The sequence below is a fragment of the Phoenix dactylifera genome, chromosome 17 (genome assembly GCF_009389715.1).
Source record: "Phoenix dactylifera cultivar Barhee BC4 chromosome 17, palm_55x_up_171113_PBpolish2nd_filt_p, whole genome shotgun sequence".
NCBI classification, from domain to species: domain Eukaryota; kingdom Viridiplantae; phylum Streptophyta; class Magnoliopsida; order Arecales; family Arecaceae; genus Phoenix; species Phoenix dactylifera.
Window position 1 is genome coordinate 13,177,196 of NC_052408.1, and position 25,867 is coordinate 13,203,062.

Sequence of the window (25,867 nt, forward strand, 5' to 3'; positions counted from 1 at the left end):
TTGTCCCTTCGCAATTAGCGTGCACGCGTTGTTGAATCCTTGCTCCACGTAACCAGGATGGAGCCGTATCACGAAGCGTAGAAGTTCCACTAACGTCTATTATTAGGAGGTCAATTTATACATGTTGGGTTGTCTCTATGACCCTATACACAAAATTTAGACTTGTTGATTGGGTTAACACAAATGATAAGATGGCTTAAGTCAGGTCTGGGTTACCCAAGTCTGATGCCATCTGGTTGCTATGCATCCCCGATAATACATAAGGGAAACTGATACATTATCAAGTTTAATCGGCAAGTTCATTCGAGACAACATTTGGAGTTAAATAGTGAGTCTACGAACACTGACGTCCACCTTTTGCACCTCCTTTTTTATTTTAGAGATAGCAAGTCCATAATTAAAGTGACCACCTTTGCATTGCATGACGAAATAAAGTGAGATTTTTCTTCCTTGAACATGCATGACCATGATACAGGTTTCTTACGTTGTTCCATTCAGTTGTCGCTTATGACAAGCACATCAGAAATCAAACTGAGAGGCTTTTTAGATAGTCTTTTGGATCCAACACCAGTTACCTTTAAGGTTGCAGTTACTGTCAACAAGAACCTATGTAATTGCTCCAGATTGACAGCATCTGCAAGTAGGAACAAGACTGCAAGGGTATAACATACCTTATCTAAGTTGCTTCACGGCACAGCAACAGTAGATGCAACAATCTGACCTGAAGACGAAACCAGTGGTGCACACTGTTAACAAGCTAGAAATTTAGTACCAGCAAGGAGACACAAATCTATAAACTAATTGTTGGTGCAGTAAATGATATTTGAATAAAGCAAAAAAACATCTAATCTAAAACTTTCGGCAACTCAGTATTTGAAAAAGGTAGCATCAAGACAAACACGGCTGCATGCTTGTCGGATGGACCCTGTACGAGTTTAAGCTTTTGAGTGGTACTTTGATAAAAGGTCTGCTTCCGACCAAAGATTCCATACGTGGAGTAAGAAAGCTGAAAGACTGCAGGCTGTATTGGGTTTCGTCGAAATACTGAAACAAGCACAATCCTTGCACATTCACAATTGAGTCAAAACGTCAGGGGACCCCTTTTACACTGCCGCCTAATAACCACATCAGAAGCGGACCACATGCGCTCCAATCAGACTACAGAAACTTCAGTAATGAAAGCAAATTTTAATAAAAGAAGGGCCAGCAAAAAGATGCGGTTGCTGCAGTTTGAGTGTCTAAGCATTGGGAGGCCAAAGCTTGGTGTCTTGTGTGGTATCCACAACTGGAGGAGGCAACCATTTCCACATGGCTACGCCAGGGAATGCAGTAAAGGGGGCACATTTGCTCGGCGGGGCCTGACCATGTGGAGCAAATGCGACGGTGGCAGCAGTAGGATGGTATGCGATTGGATGTGGCATAAATCCTGCCGGAGGCACACTCATGACCTTGATTTGTTGCTCTAATCTCTCCTTATCTGCCTTCAACCTCATCTTCTCCTCTCGAAGCTCATTCTTCTCCACCTAAACACCAGAAAAGATGCATGCACAACATCGTGTCAAAACAATCAGCTGTACAATCCGTCTGCAGAAACCAGACCTTCTTATGCATTTCAAGATGAATTGGTCATATATTCCAGAAAAGAATTTGATTTTTCATCTATTAACACATATTCCTCTATCTTATGTGTTGCAGTTCATATACTTGAATAAGTATCTTTTATTGCTAAAACATCATCATGAATTAGGTTTTGTTATTCATATATCAACAGAATTAAATAAGGATGCTTGCTGCGGCAATATCATGCTTTGCTAATGAAGAAGACTGTGACCTTGGAGTTGAGATAAGTCCCTCTACAAGCACATTGATTTTTCTGGAAATAAATTAGTCAATGTTAAGTCTACTACTCATTCAGTGGTGGAAGCATTATATATTCCAACAGATGACCAATATGGCACCTCCACCCCTTTTCTTATGTCATTTCCTTTACCCACACATGAAAAAAAGGCAAACTAGACAACTATATTTCATCATAAGAAAAACATATTATGACATATTCTCATGAAATTTAAGTCGACTATCACAAGCTGCATATGTCCATAGAAGGAGAATAAACCAAACTGCAAGTTGAGACCTTTAGATCTTTAATTGTTTCTTGAAGCTTTTCATTTGATTCCTTAAGTTGCTGTGCTTCGCTTCTTAATTGTACCAGTAGACGAGCTGCATCACTTAGAATACTGGCTTTGTCAAACTTAGGATGCCTACCGGGATCAAGGATGGCACTTAATTCCAAAAACCTAAAATGTGAAAAATGAAAGTTAATCGAACAATGATAGGCAAGAATTGAATAATGGATGCATAGAAAACCTATTTACGAACTAAATTTCTAGCACTTTAACATTTTTGTTTCAGTGTGATTGATTGAGTACCTATCATTTAGCCTATCACGCCGTATCTTCTCACGGCATGCTTTAGACTTGGGTCCTGCACATGATTCATCTCTCATCCTGCAAAATTGAGAGAACATGAGTTTTTTCTATCCTCCTTAAAAACTATAAATTTGAAAATGGGACCTGCCTTTAATTAATATCAAATAGAATGGTGCAAATTGGATCAGAATTTGGATCAAAATACATGATGTAAAATGTTTATAAATAGAAGTAATAAAAAAATGATGTGCTTGAGCAATTTTGAGAGGCAAAAATACAAAGGATATAGAATTTATGCATTACTTTAAGCAATCATCAAAAAGTGATTAGAATGCTTTCTATTAAGACTAAGATAAAAAAAATAAGCTAAACTACAGAGGTTGGTCATTAAATTATCAATACATGCAAGTTAAAAATTGACTTGCTCCACATCAAAACAATATCGCAAAACACAAAACGCACTACTTTTTATCATGAAAAACATACCACCAAGGCTTTCTGACGGATCAAAACACTTAGTTCTTAACATACTGAGGACTTTAGCTGATATTTTTTCTTTTTTTCCCTAAAAAATGTAGCAAAAATTTAAATTCTCTTAAATAAGTTTCTTATTTTTTCCTCTTTTTGGTGTCTGCAAAATTTTGTTACTCATGTCACCTCTTCAATAACATGACTTAAACTATCATCTTTCATCCTAAGTGGTACTTGGTTGAAAGATCAAACATTCATGTGCGCCCAACATATATCCTCTATTCCCAAATAACAGTCATGACCTTGTATAAAATATGAAGTTTGCTTTGCTCCTCTTTAAAACCAAAAGATTCGGCACTTTTAAAATCTCTCTCATACCATATCAAAGATAATTGTAAAGAAGTGGATTTATCAGGAATCCTACAGATGGATTCACGTAGATAGTAAATCCATTACTTCTTAAGGAACAAGCCAAGCTATGTGAAGCAGAGAATAGCGAATACAGCATATGATGAAGAGGAATGAATTATCACGTTTTGGTAGAGAACAAACCACAACTGATATAACAGGAGCCAAACGAAACCCTAAAAGTTCTTAAGTGTGATGAGTTTTTTTCCCATTTACCCAAAAAGTTCTTAAGTGTGATGAGTTTTTTTCCCATTTTTATTCATCTATCTTTTCCCTTCTTAATCCAACCAAACAGATGGTCCTTCTCTATATTGTGAATTTTACCTATCAATTACTTGAGTAAAAACATTGCATCAATAAAACTGACAAATACAATTAACAATTCCCATTTACCACCAGAAAAAAAAATCAATCAAACCAGTTACTTTAAATATCACTTCAATTGCACAAAACCACCATGCACAAGCAACAAATGCATCACAGAACATAAAGAAGCATAAAATGCATGAACAATTCACTTGAAAAGCAGAGCGTTTCCAGTTAAAATGCTTAATATATCCATCATATAGTATTAACTTCAATAAAAAATTCTACCTCTTCCTCAAGCTAGCCTGCTCAAGGCCGCTGGCATCTCTGTAGGCCTCTTCAATCCGCACTCTGCCACAATTTTCATGGAAATCGTTGAATCATCATACCAAAAACACATAAATTACCAAAATAAATAAGATCATATCACAAGAAAATCCAATTTTCCAAGAATCTCGGGGGACAGTGGGCTCAACAGTATTTATCTCCATGATCTTATTCGAATTCCCAGAACACAGCAATGCATGAACCAACCCAAAAAGATAACGTGAAGAACTCGCAAAGGATTTCGTTCTCGTACCCTGCAGTCGGAGCCATTTCACAGAAACTCTCCAGCGCGCAGCGCAACTCCCCGTCCGACCCTCCGCCATCGATCCAGTAGTCCTCGATCGCATTGGATCCCATCGCAGATCGAGACCCCTCGCCGCCTTCTTCACCAAATCCGGGCAAGAAGAAGGCAAACTCCCGGGCCCGATCCGTCCTCCGCTGCTCCTCCGTCAAGGAAACAGCCACAGAATCCCAAGAACCCAGGACAAACAAAGGTGAAGGTTAGGATTCCGCAGGTCGGGGAAATGGGGACAGAGAGAGGAAGGGAGAAACAGGGGAAGAAGAGGTGACGAGCGGTTTTGGAAAGGTTTTCTTTTCCTGTGGGCTTGCAATGTTTGAGCGTGAATGGGCGAAAGCTCTTCGAGCTCGCGGCACCCAAATACTACCGCGCTGGCGCCAGTGCCAATTCTATACACGTGCAGCAAAATTTTCGTAGAGACGAAATTTGACCGTCTGATTGACCGTTGGTGACCATATCGACGATCCTGGCCGTTGTTTTGATGAACTTCATCTATGGTCCATTTTTTGCCGTGCACACCACTGGCGTCTTTTTTTTTTTTCGCGTGGGAATTCTTCAACGGATCGGGTGGCCGCCTCGTGTGACCGCGTCACCCACGCGTCAAGTGGCCATCGCTGTCGTATAATTTCTTTCGTTGTTGCGTCATGTTTTTTGGGCCCAAACCCGAGAGCTTCACACAATATGGCGGGAAGTGATTGGTACAACCGACGGGGTCGGAGAGCGTAGCGCCAATTCCTGCATGAAAAGTGGCGATGTAATCAGTTTGGTATCATGGTTGGGCGAGGACGTAATTTTCCGTCAAAGATACCCTTTAATTTTAAAATCCATCTAATATAACGCAAGTGGAGCAAATGGGAGGCATAGATTATATTTTGGGATAGTGATTCGGGGAATCGAATCTAGGGCTAATCATAAAGGAATAATTATAGGTTGGGGGTTGACCTAAGTCCAGTGCACCTTATCATAAGATCTTCTATTCACTAGCAAAGATCTATCAAAAAAAAGAAATTATATTCTATACCATGTACATGATATGGTCGTGCACCATATTAATTACAGAAATGTATTTCTTTGAATGCTGTTCATCGAATATGCATCTTAATGATTAATATAATGCACGATTAGATCGGTTCTTTCGGTGCAGAATATATTTTTGTTAAAAAAAAAGAAAAAAAAAAAAGAAATAGGGCATGACATGATATTTTAGAAAATGTGACAGCCATGGGGCGTTACCACGTGGAAAGGATGGTGTGAATGAGCGGCGCTGGAGATAGTTTGGGGTACGGCGTTGGCGAGAGCTCCAGTAGCTACTCACTCGAGGGCCACCAGACAACGTAGCGATAAGCTTTTTAGTCTCATGTGGTGTTATTGGCCAAGTTGTTTTAGTTAAAAAAGAATTCAGTCTTTAGGTCCATGTCCTTTGTTCCCCCTAGCAAATGGATATGTAAGAAGATATCAGTGATCGTTCTGGAGAAGGTGCAGTACAAAACATGGGCTTAAGACTTATAGTTTTTATTTAAAACTATAAAATAAGGGTTGAAATTGATAAAACAACATTACTGCTTGTATTGAGACATATTAAGAGGGTATCAAGTTCCAACATATAACATATTGAGATACCAGTTATGAGGAGATGTAGAGACGTACCGTAATACATATTGAAGAAAGAAGGATTTGTAAAAGAAAAAAACCTGCAGATTGAAGAACCATAACACTGTTATGTTGAGTTGTACAACTTGTACTGCACTTGATGTACATCTATATCTAGATTTTGACTAAAAATTGGTTAGAATAGGTATTGGATGCTTTTGCGCCATTCCTATAATTAAAATATTACGTGCAAATCATGAGGAGGAAAATAAACAAATAACTTCTTTTTATAATCTAAGTGTTGGCACTATGGATGGACTATGCTCATCGGGAGATAAGAGAATCTACTCTTCAATAATGAGACAATAAAATTGGAGGTCTATAGTATTGATCACGATTTATATTATTAAAAATATCTAAAAATAAAATATTGCATATTTTTATAGTTTTTAATGTGGACATCATGTTGATGCAAAAAATGGATTGGTCGTGTTGTACTTGTATACTAAAATATATGATGAAGTATTTCAACTAAGAATCCATCTTATTCATCATGATCTATATATATTAAAACATACAAAAATTAATCGATATATTTTTAATATTTGGATCATAACAAAATATAATTTTATATAATTTTACTTATTTATTTTTATATTTTCTATATGCATAGATAAGTGGCCACCAAAATATGTGATTTTCAGTTTGTATATATTTTTAGTAATATAGATCATAATTAATGGTATAAATTTTTGATTTAATAAAAATTATAATTAATATTGATTTTAAGAGGAATAAATTTTCTCTCCTCTCGATAAGAGCATATGCTCTCTCTCTCTCTCTCTCTCTCTCTCTCTCTCTCTATGTATGCATATAATATTTGATAAATATTTGTTTAGACTATTGTCCCTCTCTAGACCCACGGAGGGAAAAAAAAGAGGAAGAAAATCTTACAAACTCAAAAGTTAAGTGAAACTTTTACGCAAATCCACAGGTGAAGGGCTTGGCTACATTTTACATATCCGTTCTTCCCTAGTTTTTCTTATAAAGTTATTTTCTTGTGATTCTAACCTTTATAATGACATTTCTCATGGCTTAACGCTTCTTTTTATGCTTAGTGTGCCGAATTACATAATTAAGATATCAACAAAGCTGGAAACAAGCCAAACCAACTTTTCTTATAGCTGGGTCCTTAGCTTGGAAACTTTTTCTAAGTTCAGGGTCCGGGATGTCCCAAAGTTTTTTTTTTCCCCTAAAGGTTGCAATCCAACCTGGGAGCCAAGCGGTGGCGGTGGTGGGTTGGAAGGTACTGGGTTTGGTTAGTCTTCGTGTCAAGCTCAAGCTGGGCAGAATAAGAACTTGGGGTCTACCACCGAGCACAAGCTCGAGCCTGAACTCTCCCAAGTGAAGCCGACACTTTGACCCGATACTCCCAGCTCAATGGGTCTCAGGCTGGCTCAGGCCCATTTTCCGTCCTAATCCCTGAAGGCAGCTTAAAATGGGCATGAACGAGCCTGAAAGTGCAACGTGCTAGCTAGCCTCTTTAAGTGGGCTCGCAAGGCTTATTTTGGCATAAATAACTCTCACCTTGGTTTTTGGCCCTGGCCGTCCTAAGTTTTCTTTGACCATTCTCCCGATGTGTTTCTTGTTGAACTTGGCCAGGATGGACCCAATTTTTGAATTAACAGCACCATGATGGGTGCCAACTTGTTAGATTGGACCAGCTTGTTCGGTCCAGGTTAAGGTGAGAAGCACCTTAGTGGTGTAGACTTGTCAAACCCAAGCTCGAATTTGGCACGAGCAGCACGAACGTGAGGTGGTAATTTGTTGAGTTGATTCAGAGCCCTGGTTAGGCCCATCAAATATGGATTCAATTGTTGCTTGCTGGCCTTCCGTTTCGTGGGAGAAGGCTAATCAGAGGTGACGGTTGGCTTTTTTGGCGGAATCCAGCATATATTTCTCACAGGTCACAAGCCTCAATAACAAACTCCGTATCGGGTCAAAGATTAACCCACCCAAGTCCGCAGCAATGCGCCGAAACCGCCATTATCTCCACGCTCCCCTCGCTCTCTCTAACTACCAACTCGACTCCCCTTCGCTTCTACTAAAAGCCACTTCCTCTGCCTGTCTCTCATTTGCCTCTCTCTTATTTCTCCTCTCTCTCTCTCTGACCACCTCCATAGCCGGGCTCGAAAGATGGCTCTCTTGATGAGCTTTACCAAGCGCCTCCTCCTCACCCTTCTCTTCTCCATGCTACATTCCAATGCATTCGATTTCGAGGTTGGCGATGAGGAGGGTTGGGCCGTCCCTCCTTCCAGAAACACGAAATTGTACAACCACTGGGCCTCCAGGAACAGGTTTCAGGTTGGCGACACCATCCGTAAGCCACATACTCAATCCTGCATTCCATGCTCCTCCTTAACAATCCAAAGAACATCCTTCAGAATTCTTGTTTGTTTTTTCTTTTCCTTTTTTTTTATGAAAAAAATAGATTTCAAGTACAAGAAGGATTCTGTGATGGAGGTGAGTGAAGAGGATTACGAGCACTGCAGGTCCTCCCACCCTATCTTCTTTTCGAACGATGGAAGGACGGAGTTCGATCTCGATCACTCGGGGACGTTATACTTCATCAGTGGGGCGGCAGGTCACTGTGAGAGAGGCCAAAAGATGATCATCAAAGTGCTCAGCCATCCGCATTCGGAGGGGCCAAGTGGATCACAATCCAGCAGCAACCAGACGGCGGGAAGCTCGACTTCTCCTGAATCACCTGACTCCAGTGGTGCAGCTCAGGCCACGGCGAGCGTTCTTGAAGTCATTGGGTTATTAGTTAGCTTGCTCTTCTTCTAGATTCTGGAGACAAATTTCTAGTAGAGCATGGCAGTGTTTCAGGTTTTCTACTAGTAGTTTAGGGTTATTGGAGTTGGTTATTCTACTTCTGGTGATAGGTTCTGGTTTGGAATTCATAAGAAGAGTCATGCGGCTTTCGCATTCTATTATGTTGAAGTCAATCCCAAGTATTTTATTTCTTTCTGGTAGTTTGGCATGATCTTTTTTTTAAAACCTTATTTCTGTGGGTTTACTCCAGCAATAAGTTTTTAGACATGCCATGACTTTATTGGGAGAATTAAAAGTTGAAATTGTCCCTCAAGATCATTGTTCAGAGAGCAAATTGTGCAAACCGCTAAAATCATCTTTGTCCCACTGTTCATGGAACATTCCCTCAAATAAAAAAAATCATGGAATATTTTAGAATATCATTTTGTTTCAAGTACTTCTCCTTTCTTCAAGCACATTGTGCCTGTTGCTTTCGGGGGAAAAAAAACTTTACACAAACAAAGGTTTTATTTTGTTTGGTGCCTTCATGAAATAGTACACTTAAATACTTCAGGTACATATAGTCTCCTCACCTCAGATGCTAGATATATGACAAAACTGCTCCCAGAGAGCAACATCAGCAACATAACAGTTATCCTTGCTCCATTTGCTTTTTCAAGCCCCCGAGAGGTCCATATTCTCTGCCCTTGTCCTGCACAACTTCTTTGCAATTGCATTTTCTCTTATAAAGATTTGTCCACATATCAGACAGAGACCTTTGCAATTTGCATCGCATAATGCATTTATGGTAATCTCTACATGCACAATGTCCCTTACGTGTTTGGATAAATCAATTTCTTCTTTTTCAGCAGGGAAGTAGAGCCGGTCATCCAAGTCTATCTGTTTCTCATCATCTTCTTCTTCATTGCGGCTGCTTTCAGCAGAGGTTTTGGCTTTGTCTTCTCCATAGATTACTTCCAGATTGATTACATCAGGTTCCTCGATAGGATCCTCGGTCAGCAAAAGTGTGAAATTTCAGAATACACACTCAGCTGCTGGTTCAGCACACCTGGAATAGGGGTATAAAAATCAAGCATGCATCATATATTGCAAGAAGACCAATAGCAGGCATTTAGGGTCTGAAATAAGAAAGATTATTTGAATAATTGATTATGAGAGAAGCAGCAAACAGAACAAGATTCAAATAAGAGAGATATGTCTGAAATTCTAGTATAGAAATTGGGTCCGTTACTTAATCCTCCTATTTCACAAAACCAACACTGGCGATGATGCGCTTTTACTTTTTTGATGAAAACCTCGGCAATGAAATGTCAAAGCAGTAGGTTATCTTCGCCAAAAATCGACCAAAATACTGGATGAATTTGAAGCAAATTCCTCGAATGTTTGGCAGACGGCTAGACTCATTTACTCGTATGAATTGTAGTTTGCAGGTCCAAAGAAGTGGAAAATATTTGGCATATCAACCCATTCAAATTTCAAGGGATGCTCCCCAAGTAATCATGTAAAACAGGTTATTCTATTCCGCCCTCCACCTTAATATGACCCATACCTTTTGCAGACTGACTCTAAAAAAATGATTCTCAAACCAAGGTATGATTTTTAAGTTTGCATATATCCTGATGAGATGCTCTTAAATTGTGGAATTCGGTTGAGATGATCTTCACATACTATGTCTCAATGTTGTCAAAGTTAATCAACAATTGTAGAACCAATTCATAATTCTTTTAAAGTAGAAAATTGTTTCTACAAGAAAGAATCGAGGAATCCTAAAGTTGGTACCTTTGTTTCAATCCTCAACTAATTCTAACCTAGTGGATTATCAGCAGAAAAATAATTATATCAGAAAACATCGTTAAAAGATTTGCCATGTGCCCATGTCTACTAGCAGAAGCACTCACCTATTGCAACCAAGGGTGATGATAGTCCTCACGATCCCATCCAACTTCAGACTCCGCTTCCTCCTCGTGACGTCAATGGAGAGGAGCACGGGCGTCTCTCCATCGCCAAAAGGCTCCTTCTTTCCCCTCCTGGCCGCAGCCGGATCCCCATCGCCGACGCCCGGGACGGGGAGAACCCGGAGGAGAGGGTGCGGAGGCCGAGCCGTTCGAGGGTGGTGGAGTACTCCAGATGGGTCGCCGAGGCGTCTCGCCGGTAAACCACCGCCCCCTCCCACGGCGAACTGGCGAGGTCCTCGTCGCCAACGCCGTCAGCGGTGGCGGTGAAGCGGTGGTCTCGGAGAAGGTGAATGACGACGCTTTTACGAGAAACGAGGGGGTTTTGAGGAGAACTCGGAAGGGAATTAGTGGGGATTTTGAGGCGAGAGAAGGGAAGGGGCGTTTAGGGTTTGGAATGGAGGGGGAGAGCGTGGAATTGGGAGCTTGGGGAGTGGTTCTGATGGCTTGTAGGAGAGGGGGAGGAAGACGAGAAGAAGAAGGGAAGAGGAGGGCCATGGGGGTCAGTTTCTCTGTTATTTGAGTGAGAGAAGTTTATTAGGGTTTAGCTAGGGTTTGTGGTCCGGGGACTGGAGGAGTTGGGGGGTGTAAGGATGGGGTTGATGGTGGATTGGGTATCATGTTCCGGCCGCACAGCAAATAACCATTTTACTGCCAAACCCAAACTTAGGTTTCGAGGTCCTTTTGATTACTAAGTCAGGATTAACCAACAAAAAGCTCAGCTTGTTTAGACTTTTGAACACTTTCAAAATTTAGCAACATAATCTCTTTGAAATTTACCAAAATAAATCACTATAAGAGTAAGTTCTAAAAAATAAATAAAACCATTAAATCTTGAGAAAAATATCAATTTATGGAGCTAGGAATGTTCTTGGAGTCACTAATATTGTCGATCGAATAAGAGTCCTATCATCTAGCATAATATGATGCCAAGATAAAGCTATTCAACAAACCTAGTTCGGTTCATGAACAAGTTCAACACATAAAAATTGCAGAACATACCCAAACTAGGCCCCAATATTTTAATTAAGCTTAGCTTAAGCTAGAACATAGCAAGAACACGATCGATCATCAAAGTTCAAGTTGAGCTTGAATTATCCAATCTTCTTCTCATCTCAAATTATTTGTACCTTAGACCTTTGATCAAGTCCCATCATCATCAACATTGGAGGATGGATCCATGGGTAAAAGAGGAGGGCTACCTTTTATTGTAGTGCAAGTATCATTAACCAACTACAATATATCTTTATTTTGTACTTATGATAAAAACATCTCTACAAGAAGGTACCCACTATCGAGTTGGTAAAATCCTTAATTGTTGGACCAAATAATCTAGGACTGAATCCTACCTTCACCGGAGATTTGAGAGCTATAGATATTTGAAAGCGAGCTATCCCATGTTATGTGGTAGTTCATTGCTTAAACACTCCTAAAACACCTGCCCAACATAAATTCTAGTGAAAGAAAGATTTAAACCTAAATCTTCAAATACAATGAACCAAGAGACCTGAATATCAAGCTAAGCTAGCACCTTCAGCAAGCTCGAATTTGATAATGGTCGATGCCAAATCTAAATTTTTGCTTTTCTTTTAGAAAATGAATTTCATCAATTTAAGTATTGGCAAAAGCAAATTTAATTTCACATGGACATCGAGTCAAAGCTCATCTTATTGACATATATTAAACGTCAATATGGAATGAATATCCAAAATTAAATTTAGATATAGTTACAGACACAAATTTGAGCAGTGCTAAATTAACACTCATCTGAAAAATTAAAGCATTTTCCTTCATATTGGCATGAAGCATACAACTAGGATTGGGGAGAAATAGGAGAGTCACTTCAGCTATATAACCTTTTTGATTGAGGTTTGCATATAACTAAAGCATTCCTTCATATTTCGAGTATATGCCAGCTCAAGCATGAAACCAACTACAAAATGGAATTCAAATAAGCATCCAAATATTCAGAGTCACCAACTTTATGCTTGTACGCCTCTTGAAGTAATTGACTGAAAGCAAAATTTGGTTGCTACTGGTTTAACAATTGACCATGACTCGTATCTAATAGATATCGATATTCATTCAACATCCCTATCCAAAATCTTCCAAGTGAACCATTCAGTACATGCAAATTAGTCACTATATAACCCTTGCAAGTATGCAGCAATATGAGATGTTGTATAAGAGTTAAAGATGTCCATAACATGACTACTCTATTCAAATTTCTTTATCAGAGAGAGATCATTGAGCATTTTCTCGATTTAATCATCTTCATGTATCTGTCCTTCGCTCTGTGAAATAAAACAAGAGAAGTCAATGGACTTTAAGTTTAAAAAAGAGTCGATGTTTGCTAACAATTTCCTCTGGATTTTATCTAGAGGGAAGAGCATATGAAAAACCGGCACGGATATATTACTTGAAGTACATCCGAGAGAGAAGCAAATAAGGGCATGAGGCTATGTTTAAATAGGCGACAAAAGCAAAGTTTCTAGTAAATTGAGTTGATGAAGGTAGAGATACTAAGACTCCCACCATTAGCTAATGCATCGACACAAACCAAAAGTGCCATGAAAAGAACAAGCAAAGAAACAAAGTTTCTCTCTAATAGGGGAAGATTTTAAACTTGTCTAGTAGGGTTTATGCAAACTTGCTGGATTAAGGAGTCAGAAGTACAAACATTAGTGCATCATGCTGACCAAAAGCAGTATACCCCTTCCTACCAACTTTCTTGGCTATCCCCTTGGACTAATGTCTAAGCCCCCCATCCCTACTTCATGTAGGTTCCACTTGTTAGCAAGTTGGTGTAGGTCTAAATGATGTCAAAAGTGAGTATATTTAAGAATGGATCTTCACCTGAAACCTCACTACAGTGCCACTAAGCAGTAGAAGAAGGCCCCTCCAGAAAAAATTTAGCATTTATCTAGTCTGGAGAAACTTGCAACATAATGGAGGTTCTGTTTGCAGAACTTCAAATGATGGAAGTGAAGATCATTTTATAAAAAATTTAACTAGTGAGAGAACAATAACAGGAATAAGATATCGCTCAGATATATTGAGAAAAGGGAAATGTAACATGTCACAACTAGGTTGAAATAAAAGAGGAACAAATAATAAAAAAAAAGCTACTTGCAAAGTGGTTCATATTACAATTACCTTAATTGAGGGGCCATAGCAATAGCTCAAGTCATGCAAGATGCAGCTTACAAAAGAACAGTAGGTAGCTCAGAAAGAGAATTTCTTGAATTTAGATAAAAAAATTTGTATGGCTTCAAGGATGCGGATAGCTCCTCTGCAAAGCAATGCATGTGAACTTTTAGATTTGGAGCCACATTGCATATTAAATGGTAGAATAGAAAAATTAGCAGGAGCATTTCTGGATCTCAATGTCTTATCGTTTATGGCAAGAAGAGGATTTGAGCCTCACTCATGCTTCCGTTCCATGATTGAAATCTTATGTCTAGATCTTAGAATCCAAATCAAAATAGCTCTCGATGATCTGGATCCTATCCTTGGACCCGGATTAATGTAGGATCACAAGATTCAGATTCATATGATGGATAGTCCGTTCATCATGATCATAATATCCAAGTTGATAATGCTAATTAGATAATAAATTAATAAGTGGGTCCAATTTATGTAATTTATGTGATTATGTGGTTTTTAAATTATTTCCTACCAACTAGTTTTGAATAATAAAATAAGTCTGTCAGTAGAGCCCATGGAGTTGGAAACTCTATATAAAGTTTGTACTTTTACGGCCATGTTCAAATATTGTCCTTGTTTTTCTCTGAAATATTCTACTTGAAAAGAATAATTGAATTGTTAGATGATATATTAATTTTTTGAATAACCAAACAAAATATTTATTTCATCAAACACGCAATAAATGGGTCCTTATGGTGAAAATTAAACTAGTTGTCTGTATGACTTCTTATTCTCCATTCTTTTACTTTATAATTGACTTATATTTCAATTTTTGTATTTCTTTTATATTCAAAAAATTCTAGAAGGAATTAGAAAAGTCCTACGGTTTACGATTCGATCCACAATCCAATCTGATTAATTAGTCCCCAATGTGATTTATGACTCAGTCCCGACAATATTTGTTTTCGTTTAATCTTATATAAAAAGAATACTCTATATAAAGTGTTGCTTCTTAAGGAACCAAGACAAACATTGATGAGCAGCCGTTTAATGTGATAGCTTTCTAAATCAAGTTTATTATAGAGGAATTAATCTTAGCTTCTGAAAATGCCAACTTAGTTCCTCGAAGAACATGCTAAAAATCAAATAACAAATGGAGCGAGCCTTTTCTTATTTCTAGTAGCACCTCCAAGGGGCATAGCAACATGGGCTGAACATGGGTTTGTTCGATCCACGGCCCAATCAGGTCCTGACTTGATTGGACCTACTTTTGAAGGCCTGTATAGTTTAGGTTGACATTAAACGGCAAAACAAAATTGGGTATGGTTTTTGTAATTTCTTATGTAATCTAGTCTAACGGAATCGATTAAGTTCTATAAATGTGGGTCAATCCAGAATATATTGATTTGGCTCGAACTCAAAACAACCAAATTTAAAAGAAAAAACCTGAACCATATAAAACCCTCCTTGACCTTTGCTTTCAGGCCACAAGATGCAACTTGATCGAGCTCATTTAAACATACCCAATCCCAAGCCAGCACATTGGGGGCTTGATAGCGACTCCAATCGATTGGTGGCTGGTGAAAAGTTTTTTCAATATCAAAGGGCGAGAATGCTACATCTGATTGCACAAGCATTTCAGACTGTTCAACTATCAACGAGAAGCAGCTTCATTTTCGCATTTGAGAATCTTTAGATCATTCACTGAATTCTTTAGAATGATGTGTCATTTGGAACAACGAATAATGTGATCCACTTAAAATTCTGATCGAGCTGGACCATTAAAACTTGTAGGGACCATTTGTTGAAAGCAAACATAAATGTCGCTATGTACCAAGAATCATTTTTATCTAGACTAGATAAATATCCCGACCATTTGCTTAATTTCTTATCTAGACAAGATAAGAGATTAAAAATGGGATAGTATGGTCGCATGAGATGAATGCAATTTTATCTTTTATGATATACTTGATCCAATGATACCTCACATATCGCACGAGCTATATGCTAATTCCAGTCTAAAATATCGTGCCAACTAGACTTACCTTGACACAGTTTGGGCAGTGGCAATTTACTATTTAAATTATATCTGTCTGTTAGTTAAACCATCCGGGAGATTAGAAAGCCACAAGGCCACGATTCGACTTGTTCTAGATTAAATCCTCGTTTAACTAAAAGGAATCCGAGGGAAGTTACAAAAGAAACAGGTTGGCAGCGCTGGTAAAATAAATAAGAAAATAACTAAAATAGCCGGCTGGTTCCGCGTCTAGGGAAGCTGGAAGTACGCAACTGAAGAAACTTCGTGGCAAGTTCCAGGATAAAATGACTGGTATGCAGGAATCAGGATAAATAATGTCACAAATCTGGATTTGTTTATTTTTAAGAAATAATGAAAGTTTTTGTTATAGCGTGTATTATCAGTCATGCAGCTCAATTGCGGGTTAAATTACACTGAACAAAACAAGAGGAGATTGGAAGAGCATCGTAGCCGGACATAAGCATATAAGACATATTAGGTAGGAAAGGCCATCAAGACCATTGCAACTTGCAGGGACCATTTGTTCGAAGCATCCCATGCAAACATAAATATCGCTATCTAACAAGAACCATCCATGCACCTAGCTACCACCTGATGGATGCCCGTCCTGGACGATGAACCAGTCAAGGCTTATCCCTCGCGCGGCACTTGGAGCCGCGGGTTCTCTCTCCTTTCTTTCCTTTTTCTGTAGCCTTTCCGCGTGCCATCTTCATGTCAACGTTAGGGCATGTTCACTGGGATCTTTATACATAGGCTTTGAATGATCCGTAGTGCCTCACAGCTTTCCGTTCTTTCTGATCAGTGTCGAGAGTCCCGTCCCCCTCTGATAGTCTCAAAAAATGGCAATGATCCTACATGCCTTTGTGGGAAGATACGTCAGCAAGCTTTCAGAATTTATAGAGGAAGAGATGTCCATGCTGCTAGGCGTGAAGGATGAGCTACTGAAGCTTTTGAGAAGGATGGAGAGGATAAGCGGCTTTCTCGAATCCGCAGAGCGGAAGAGACATGCAGATCCGAATATCAATGCATGGGTGAGGGAGTTGAAAGATATCATGTATGATGCGGATGATATCATCGACCTCTGCATGATCGATGGCAGGAAATTGTTGGAAGATCATACATCTAAATCAGCGGTACGCCATCCCTGGTCTTTATTTTCTTGCTTTAGCTGTATCAAGGTCCGACATGAAATTGGTAGCAAAATTAAAGAACTTAATGACAGGCTAAAAGAGATTGCAGAAGATATATCAATATTGTCTAAACTAGATCACACTGAAAAAGATGTTCAAATGAGAGGAGTAAATCGTCGCCAGACTTTTCCTACCGGGGTCAGGTCTGATATTGTAGGGACACAAATTGAAGAGGCTACCCAGAGTCTCGTGGAGTCGTTAATTAAAGAAGATAACAAAAAATATCGAATTTTGGGGATTGTTGGGATGGGTGGAATAGGCAAGACCACTCTTGCTAAGAATATCTATATACAATGACGAAAGGATAGAAGAGAACTTTCCTATACGAGCATGGGCATGTGTTTCTCAGGAATTTTCAGAGATAGAATTGCTGGAAGAGATAATTAAGGGTGTACGTGGAAATTGTGGGGAGGCTGAAACTAAGGCGGCGCTCGTACCCCTTCTTTGCTCTGCACTTTCAAAAAGATTCTTTATTGTATTAGATGATGTATGGAGGACAGATGTATGGGAACATTTGCTTCGATATCCCATTGAAAGTGCAACAGCCAGTGGCAGGATTCTGATTACCACTCGGAATACAAACATAGCTAGAAATATGAGAGCAGAGATCCGTCTTGTTGATAAAATGGATAATGATAGTGGCTGGGAATTGCTCCACAAGAATGTCTTTGGAGATGATGATGATGATGAGGAGGAGATCTCTAGATTAAAAGAAATTGGGGTTCAAATTGTTGAAAAATGTGACGGTCTTCCTCTTGCAATCAAGGTCATAGCAGGGGTTTTAAGGTCGAAGGATAGAAACACCATCGAATGGAATAAGGTTCTCAGAAGTGGTGCCTGGTCCATGAGCCAACTTCATGAAGAACTCCCAGGAGCTCTATTTTTGAGTTATGAAAACTTACCATCTGATCTCAAACAGTGTTTTCTTTATTGTGCGTTGTATCCTGAGGACTCTCTAATGCTTTGCGAGGATCTCATTCGTTACTGGGTGGCCGAAGGTTTTATATCAGCACAAAAGGATACACTTATGGAGGATGTAGCAGAGGACTATTATAAAGAGTTAATTGGGAGGAACCTTTTACAGCCTTATGATTATTCAGACCGGTATGGGTGCAAGATGCATGATCTGCTACGGTCCCTTTGTTTCTCTTTGACACATGATGAGAGCATTTTTCTTGGTGCCGAGCAATCACTTAACATAAACCTCTTGACTAAAATTCGTCGCTTGTCAATGGTAAACATGGGAGAGAGAGTAGAAGTCCCTATTGGAATAAAACAGCAGAAGTGCTTGAGGACTCTAATGATTGAAAGGAGTCCCAAGACAAAGATGATAGAGAATGAACTTCTTGAGAGACTGCAGTTTCTACGAACCATAACGATAAACGACACGGAAATCGAGAGGCTTCCAGACTCTATAGGAGATCTTTTGCACCTGAGATATTTAGATCTTGATCGGACGAACATTAGATATTTGCCAGAGTCCATTGGATGCCTCATAAACCTGCAGATATTGATGCTCTCGGGTTGTAGATTCTTGCATACTCTCCCCAAGGCCATCACAAAATTGTGCAATCTAAGATGCCTTCGTGTCGGAAGAGAAACTCGATTGAGTCATGTACCAAAGGGAATAAGCAAATTAAAAGATCTTAACCATCTTGAAGGATTTGTGGTTGGCCATGATGATGGAAGAGGCACGCAAGATGACGAGGGGTGCGATCTGGAGGAGTTGCAGTCTCTGCCCCAGTTGAGATTCCTAGAGGTAAGGAGCTTGGAGAGGGCACAACCAGTGGGAGCTCCGGCACTCGCAAACATCCACTCTCTTAGGACACTGAAATTGACTTCCAGCCCACCACCTGAAGATGCGGACGAAACAATTGCAACTCAGAGAATTGACGAGATTTACAATGAGCTCTCTCCTCAATCCACGGACCTACAAACACTTGAGATCCATTACTGCTGGGGTACTCGATTTCCCAGCTGGATGATGTCACTTTTCTTGGATGTTTCTTTTCCTAACCTGACATCCATACAACTCTATCATTGTAAATCATGTCTGCAGCTTCCTCCACTGGGCCTGCTGCCTCAGCTGAAATTCCTTCGCATTCGGGCAGCAGCTGCAATCAAAACCATCGGACCTGAATTTCTTGGCCCCCGTGCATCAGCAGCAGCAGGGACAGCATTTCCCAAGCTTGAAGAGTTGGAATTTTATAAGATGGACAACTGGGAAGAATGGTCGTTTGGTATGGTGGAGGGGGTTGGTGAAGAAAGAAGAGGAGCCCTCAAGTTGCTGCCTCGTCTCAAGAAGCTGCTACTTGGAGGGTGTCCCAAGCTGAGAGCTCTTCCAGAAGGACTATGGCATGTCACTAGTTTACAGGAATTGGGGATCTATGATGCTAACAACCTAATAGAAATCGACAACCTCCCCTCATTGAAGACTCTGAGAATATACAATTGTCCGAGGTTGGAGCACGTGGAGAATCTTGATAGGTTGCAATACCTAGACACAGCGACATCCGGCACCGATGCTGATGGAGAGACAGAGCACCTCCCACAGTGGTTACTGGAGCTACTTCAAAATGCACCAGCTGCGCTACAAAATTTAAAAAGGTTTACACTAACATGCAGCGTACCACTCCTTAAGACCTTCCTCAAGGACGGCCCCAACTGGCCCATCATTCAGCGGATCCCCCACGTCAGCATCTACAGCGGCAAGCTTGATACATTTGGCCGCTCTCAGTCATATATTGAGTATACCAAGGACCCTCCCGCCTTCAAAACCAACGTGGTGGAATCAGAAGAATCAGTGGATGGATAAAGCAAGTGTCCGGAAGCATCCTCTCTTTTATCGAGGTGATCAATTTCTCCTTCCATTACCTTTTTTTTTTTGTTTGTTCCTATTTTTATTCACTCTAGCCCCTTTAAATAGGCTGGCTGTTATGTCGCTAATCTTATGGTAATCTTATCCTTCCCCAGATACCACTGCTCGTGCTTCCTTCTTGATCGAGGACAGCGGATCACTGGCTGCTCAGCATTTTCCCTATATTTAAATCTTTCTGTTGGGTTTTATTTTGCCTTCTGTAATTTCTGTTTGCTGGTGTTTTTGATACATTTGTAATTTCTATTTCCTCTTGTTTTAATGACATGATCATTTGCTGGAGTGTAACTTTTAGAATTTATATGAAATAAAATCATCATTTCTCTCACCCTCTCTGTCTCTGATGTCTGTTTCTCCTTGATCTGGGAGGCCAACTTGAATTCCTGAATTTTGATAAATTCTATTATTTATTTATGAAAACCTAACAGAATTTACTGGAAGGAAAGTTTAGGGGCGAAGTTGCACAATTCCCTAGAAGAATAGAATTTAGTGGAATGAATGAAAGATTTGAGATGAATGGGCTCACATTGACAGCCGAGCTAATGGCAGAGATGATGCGCGGAACGAAGGTTCGTATCTCATTCTCATCCACGGTTCTTCCTTGAAAGAATGGATGGTTGTAGTCGTTGCCTCCTATTTCTCCCATGAGGAAAAGTGAGTTGCTCAAGATGCCTTTGCAGTCTGCCCTTGCGAACAAGAAACATGAGTAGAGGAATATCCTTTAAAAAAAAAACACGAGAAAATGAATAAATCTTTATTTAGTATGCCTATTGAACCGGTAAAGGTGTAGGCAGCATGTACTGCGTGCAGGCTAAACTCTATATTATTCCTTTGATAGAGTGGAAGACTATAAAACAAGGAAATAGTGGTAGGTTTTCCCTTTGCAAACGACAGCATAATCTTTATTCGCTCTTGTTTGGTGGGGAACGCCAACATGGTCTGTTTGAGGACGAGTCATAGGTCGGACCAGATCCCCACCAGCTCATCAGTGGACAATTCCAACCACAAAGGGATGTGCTTTCGTGGTTAGATTGGTTGCTAATGGATCTCACCTGTTGGGGGAAAAACCCCAAGTTATACTGTTGTGGAGGCGCTCGGCCGAAGGGTACTGGCCGGGAAGGCGCTCGACCAAAGGGCGTCGACTCGAAGGTTGCTCGGCTAGAAAGTGCCGAGCAGAAGGAGCGCCGACCGAAGAGAGCGCCAAGGAAAGGCACCCGACTAAAACGCCCAAGTACGGCTGCTCGGCTAGAAAGAGCCGACCAGAGGATGCCGACCAGAGATAGCGCCAAAGGGAGGCGCTCGGTTAGGAAGCGCTTGCTCAAAAGACGCCGACCAGGGATACTTACAAGGCAACCCCGCCACAGGGCGCCCCATTGGGCGACCAGCTCGGCTCGGCACCTCTGTCGAGCCGATGCCTTAACCAAGCACTCAATCCTTCAAGGGATTTGACAACTCAACTACAACTTGCCGCTTGCCACATCTTTGAGCCATCAAAGCATGAAATCTCCGCAGGCGTTCGGCACGACTCGTCATTAATGCACGAGACCTCTTCAAGTCTCCGATGCACTCAGACATTTAATGAACACGGCTCAAGACGATCTCCGGATCGCTGAACCATTAGAGCGTATGGCCCTTCCTGACCGCCGGTTCATTCAGCAATTAATGCACTTACCATCCGCGAACCCTAGGCCCACTACGGCCGGCGGTTCAACGACTCCAACAGGTTCGATCGACCGTGACAGCTCCCTGACTCTGGTCTGATCCGGCCTTATTCTCCACTACGCCATTAATGGGCCAAATCATGCCCAATTATTACAAAAGGGACCAACTCCCCTGTCACCTCCCAGGTAACGCAAAACCCCACTATAAAAGGGGAGCCTGGGGGGAAAGATGGGGGGAGAGGAAAACACTTGAAGCAAATAGCACAGACACCATTGATGACATCAAAGCTTTCATCTCTGCTTCATCTTAACTAAAATATTCTGTGCATACACTCTCTCTCCTCCCACTCCCTCCACATATTTGCCCCCTCTGACTTAAGCATCGGAGGGCCGGCGCCGGGGAGCCCGGCCACCGATTTTCCTTGCAGGTCCGGCGCCCCGACAGCGGAGGACGCAGCCGGCCGGTGCACCGCCGTCCGCCCCCTGTAGCAGCGGAGCTCCTCCTTCTCCGGTTTCGCGGCAGCTCCCGGGTCCAATTTCCAGCAACAGTTGGCGCTAGAGGAAGGGCCCGAGTTCGCTACCATGAAGCTGAGAAGTAAAGGGGCTTCCAATGCCTCTCGACGCCCTCCACCCAGCCCTGAACACTCCGTCCGAAACTCACCACCTCCGGCTGAGTCAGTTCATCAAGTTCGGACGGAGCAATTCGACGCCCTGGTACAGCAAGTGCAGGTACTGGCTACCGCCGTTCAAAACTTGCAATCCAGGGGCGTTCCTGCGGCGCCGCCGCCTCCGGCTCCAGTCCAACCGGAGCCCCCTACAAGTGGGCTTCCCACTCGAGGTCAGGACTCTCGGGTCCAGGCCTCCCTCTGGAGAGAGCACCTGGCCAGAGGTCACGAAGGCTGGCCCCAACCTTCGGAAGCTGAGTCAGTTCCAGGACAACCAGCACCCGAGCGAACCGCTGCGGCGGTCCTCCAGAACCATGAACTCGACCGGAAGGTCGAGAAGTTGGAGCGCCAGATTCAGGCACTCCATGGAAGAAAGTCGGGGCACACCGGCGACTTTGAGTTCAGTACGAAGTCGCCCTTCTCCCCGGAGATTGAAGATGAACCGATCCCGCTACGGTTCAAAATGCCCCAGGTGGAGCCTTACAACGGCAAGACCGATCCCCTGGACCACCTGGAAAGTTACCGGGTCCTAATGACCCTCCAAGGAGCCTCGGAGGCCATGATGTGCAAGGCCTTTCCGGCGACCCTCCGAGGACCAGCCCGGCTTTGGTTCACCGGGCTGAAGCCGAGTACTGTCTCTTCCTTTGAACAGCTCGGCAGACAGTTCGCTGGCAATTTTGTCGCCAGCCAACCCCAAAGGCGGACATCCGACTCCCTCCTTGACATCAAACAAAAGGAGGGAGAGTCCTTCAAGGAGTATCTGGACCGGTTCACCGCCGCAACATGGGAGGTCCGGGAGCTTGACCAGTCTATCGCCATGTCAGCACTAAAGACTGGAGCCCGGTCCTACAGATTCCTCTTCTCGATTGAGAAGAGTTTCCCCGCGGACCTCACCGAAATGTTCGCCCGGGCGCGGAAGTACGCCAAGGCGGAAGAAGCCGTGGCAGCCAGGCGGAGCGGGGCCGAGCCAAACCCCAAGAAGAGACGCCGCGAGGAGCGCGGCCAGCACAGAAGCCCGTCCCCGCGACGAGCCAAGAATCCGCCCCGCCCGAAGAGTCCGCCCCGGCTGCGAGGGCCACCACAGCAGAGGTTCCCACCGCGGGCCCCCGCACCCGAAAGGAGGTATGAAAGTTACACTCCTCTCAATGCTCCTCGGGCCGAAATCCTCATGGAGATTGAGAACCGGGATCACATCCGGCTCCCACCTCCAAAGCCAGACACCAGAATCCGGCGTGACCTCCGGAAATATTGCTGTTACCACCGGGATCACGGCCATGATACCGAGGAGTGTTACCAGCTCCGAAATGAGATCGAAGCACTCATTCGCCGAGGGGTGCTCGATCGGTTTGTGCAAGGCCGGCGTGAAGGGAAGAAGCCGGTCGAAGGAGCGGCACAGCCTGAAGGTTCAAATGCCAACAGGCCCATCGCCGGCGTCATCAACACCATCCGAGGCGGGACCTCGGCGGGAGAAGCCTCAGGGGAAGAAGCCTCTTCGAAGCGCAAGCGCACCTCCGAAGCTATCTCCTTTTCAGACGAAGATCTAGAGGGAGTCGAAACTCCCCATGATGATGCCGTGGTCATCTCCATGATCATAAATAAATTTGATGTAAAACGCATCTTAGTTGATAATGGAAGCTCGGCGAATGTTTTGTACTTCGGTGCGTATTGTAAAATGGGGATGACCAAAGAACAGCTACGGAGGATGAATGCTCCGTTAGTTGGATTTACTGGGGATTCAGTCCCAGTAGAGGGCGAGATTGACCTTCTGGTCACAGCCGGGCTCGCCCCTCGAGAGAGCACCGTGAGCATGAGCTTCCTTGTAATACGCCTACCCTCGGTGTACAATGCCATCCTCGGAAGGCCAGGACTCAACGCCCTCCGAGCAGTGGTCTCGACCCACCATCTGCTCATGCGATTCCCCACCAGCCAGGGAGTGGGCGAAGTTCGAGAGACCAAATGGTGGCAAGACGATGCTACCTGACGACCCGCGAGTCAAGACGACCAGCCGAGGTGCCTGCCCCAGCAACCGACCAGCCCTCGACTGAGGTAATGGAGGCGCGAAACGACCCCCGGAAAGAGCGGGTAGAGCCTGGTGAGTTACTGATCCAAGTTCCCTTACAAGAGAACTCTCCTGAGCTAACCGTGCAGATTGGCTCCGGCCTCGACGAGCACGAGAGGGGTTGCCTCGTCGACTTTCTGCGGGACAACATGGATGTCTTCGCATGGTCGCCTGCAGATATGCCGGGGATAGATCCTGAGATCATGGTCCACCGGCTCCAAGTAAAGCCGACCAGCAAGCCTGTGCGGCAGAAGAAGCGAGGCGCGGCCCCTGAACGACAGCAAGCAGCCGCCGAAGAAGTCAGCAAACTCCTCGAGGCTGGCTTCATCCGGGAGATAGCCTACCCGGAGTGGCTCGCCAACGTGGTCCTCGTCAAAAAAGCCAGCGGGAAGTGGCGTATGTGCGTGGACTACACCGACTTGAATAAAGCTTGCCCGAAGGACAGCTTTCCACTTCCCAGCATCGACCAGCTCGTGGACTCCACCTCAGGTCACGAGCTTCTGGCTTTCATGGACGCCTTCTCCGGATACAACCAGATCCGCATGGCGCCAGAGGATGAGGAGAAGACAGCCTTTATCACCGATGGAGGAACCTATTGTTATAAGGTGATGCCATTCGGCCTAAAAAATGCCGGGGCAACTTATCAAAGGCTGGTCAGCCGGATCTTCAAAGATCAAATAGGCCGAAACATGGAGGTCTACGTGGATGACATGCTAGTGAAAAGCAAGGTGGCGCAAGACCATATAGCCGACCTCAATGAAGCATTCTCCACACTCTGAAAGTACCGGATGAAGCTCAATCCAGCCAAATGTGCATTCGGAGTCACCTCCGGCAAATTCCTCGGCTTTATCATTACACAGTGGAGAATTGAGGCCAATCCAGAGAAGATCCGAGCCCTCCAAGAGATGACGCCTCCTCGGACGGTCAAGGAGGTACAACGGCTCACGGGCCGAGTAGCAGCCCTCGGGAGGTTCATCTCCCGCTCAGCCGAGCGCTGCCTTCCATTCTTTGCGGCCCTCAAGAAGCCGAAGAATTTCTTGTGGTCGGACGAGTGCCAGCAATCTTTTGAAGAGCTCAAGCATCTACTGGCTTCCCCTCCCCTGCTCACAAAGCCTCAACGGGGAGAGCTTCTTTACCTGTATCTTGCTGTCTCCCCTGTAGCAGTAAGCTCGGTCCTGGTCCGAGAGGAGGGCAAACTCCAGAAGCCAGTATATTACACCAGCCGGGTCCTGAGGGACGCCGAGACCCGATACTCCAAGCTTGAGAAAACAGCCTATGCTCTGGTCATCTCAGCTCGAAGGCTCCGACCCTACTTCCAAGCCCACACAGTGGCGGTGCTTACCGACCAACCAGTCAAGCAAATCTTGCAGAGATCAGACCGTGCGGGACGGATCACCAAATGGGCCATTGAGCTCGGAGAGTTCGACATCGAATACCGGCCCAGACCGGCGATCAAAGCACAAGCGCTCGCGGACTTTATAGTCGAGTGCACCATACCGGATGAGGCCGAGCCCAAACCCGAGCCTGAGCCACCAACGGAGTCGACCCCGAGTTTGACATGGACTTTGCATGTCGATGGCTCTTCAAACTCGGGGGGTAGCGGAGCAGGACTTATC

At 43.2% G+C, this 25,867-nt stretch overlaps 3 protein-coding genes and 1 pseudogene across 4 annotated transcripts; 2 read left to right on the plus strand and 2 right to left on the minus strand.

Annotated features, from left to right (window-relative positions):
- Positions 1-953: 953 nt before the first annotated feature.
- LOC103717189 (transcription factor bHLH115-like) lies at positions 954-4,584 on the minus strand. Its single transcript, XM_008805481.4, has 5 exons — positions 4,195-4,584; positions 3,903-3,965; positions 2,430-2,507; positions 2,135-2,297; positions 954-1,523 (listed from the first exon to the last, which is right to left on the minus strand). Exons 1-5 carry the CDS (start codon positions 4,296-4,298, stop codon positions 1,239-1,241), a joined length of 693 nt encoding a protein of 230 aa, XP_008803703.1. The 5' UTR covers positions 4,299-4,584; the 3' UTR covers positions 954-1,238.
- Positions 4,585-7,857: 3,273 nt separating this feature from the next.
- Positions 7,858-8,855, plus strand: LOC103718703 (early nodulin-like protein 1). Its single transcript, XM_008807634.3, has 2 exons — positions 7,858-8,209; positions 8,321-8,855. The coding sequence occupies exons 1-2, from the start codon at positions 8,026-8,028 to the stop codon at positions 8,674-8,676; spliced, it is 540 nt and encodes a 179-aa protein (XP_008805856.1). The 5' UTR covers positions 7,858-8,025; the 3' UTR covers positions 8,677-8,855.
- Positions 8,856-9,054: 199 nt separating this feature from the next.
- On the minus strand, positions 9,055-10,998 carry LOC103718694 (annotated as a pseudogene).
- Positions 10,999-16,380: 5,382 nt separating this feature from the next.
- LOC103718688 (putative disease resistance RPP13-like protein 1) lies at positions 16,381-20,194 on the plus strand. 2 transcript variants are annotated; one of them, XM_026808740.2, is made up of 3 exons: positions 16,387-16,934; positions 19,051-19,841; positions 19,965-20,194. In XM_026808740.2, exons 1-2 carry the CDS (start codon positions 16,641-16,643, stop codon positions 19,804-19,806), a joined length of 1,050 nt encoding a protein of 349 aa, XP_026664541.1. In that variant the 5' UTR covers positions 16,387-16,640; the 3' UTR covers positions 19,807-19,841; positions 19,965-20,194. The 2 variants fall into 2 exon arrangements, with proteins under 2 accessions (XP_038971025.1, XP_026664541.1); XM_039115097.1 differs by having other exon boundaries at positions 16,381-19,841.
- Positions 20,195-25,867: the final 5,673 nt, after the last annotated feature.

What these genes read in the sequence shown, in the direction of transcription:
- LOC103717189 (XM_008805481.4), bottom strand. Translation starts at nt 4,298, where the DNA reads ATGGGATCCAATGCGATCGAGGACTACTGGATCGATGGCGGAGGGTCG. An exon ending in CAGGCTAGCTTGAGGAAGAG is followed by an intron (nt 2,508 to 3,902) that starts GTAGAATTTTTT and finishes TCAATTTTGCAG; the next exon opens with GATGAGAGATGAATCATGTG. An exon ending in CGTGATAGGCTAAATGATAG is followed by an intron (nt 2,298 to 2,429) that starts GTACTCAATCAA and finishes TTCACATTTTAG; the next exon opens with GTTTTTGGAATTAAGTGCCA.
- LOC103718703 (XM_008807634.3), top strand. Translation starts at nt 8,026, where the DNA reads ATGGCTCTCTTGATGAGCTTTACCAAGCGCCTCCTCCTCACCCTTCTC. An exon ending in TCAGGTTGGCGACACCATCC is followed by an intron (nt 8,210 to 8,320) that starts GTAAGCCACATA and finishes TGAAAAAAATAG; the next exon opens with ATTTCAAGTACAAGAAGGAT.
- LOC103718688 (XM_039115097.1), top strand. Translation starts at nt 17,587, where the DNA reads ATGAGAGCAGAGATCCGTCTTGTTGATAAAATGGATAATGATAGTGGC.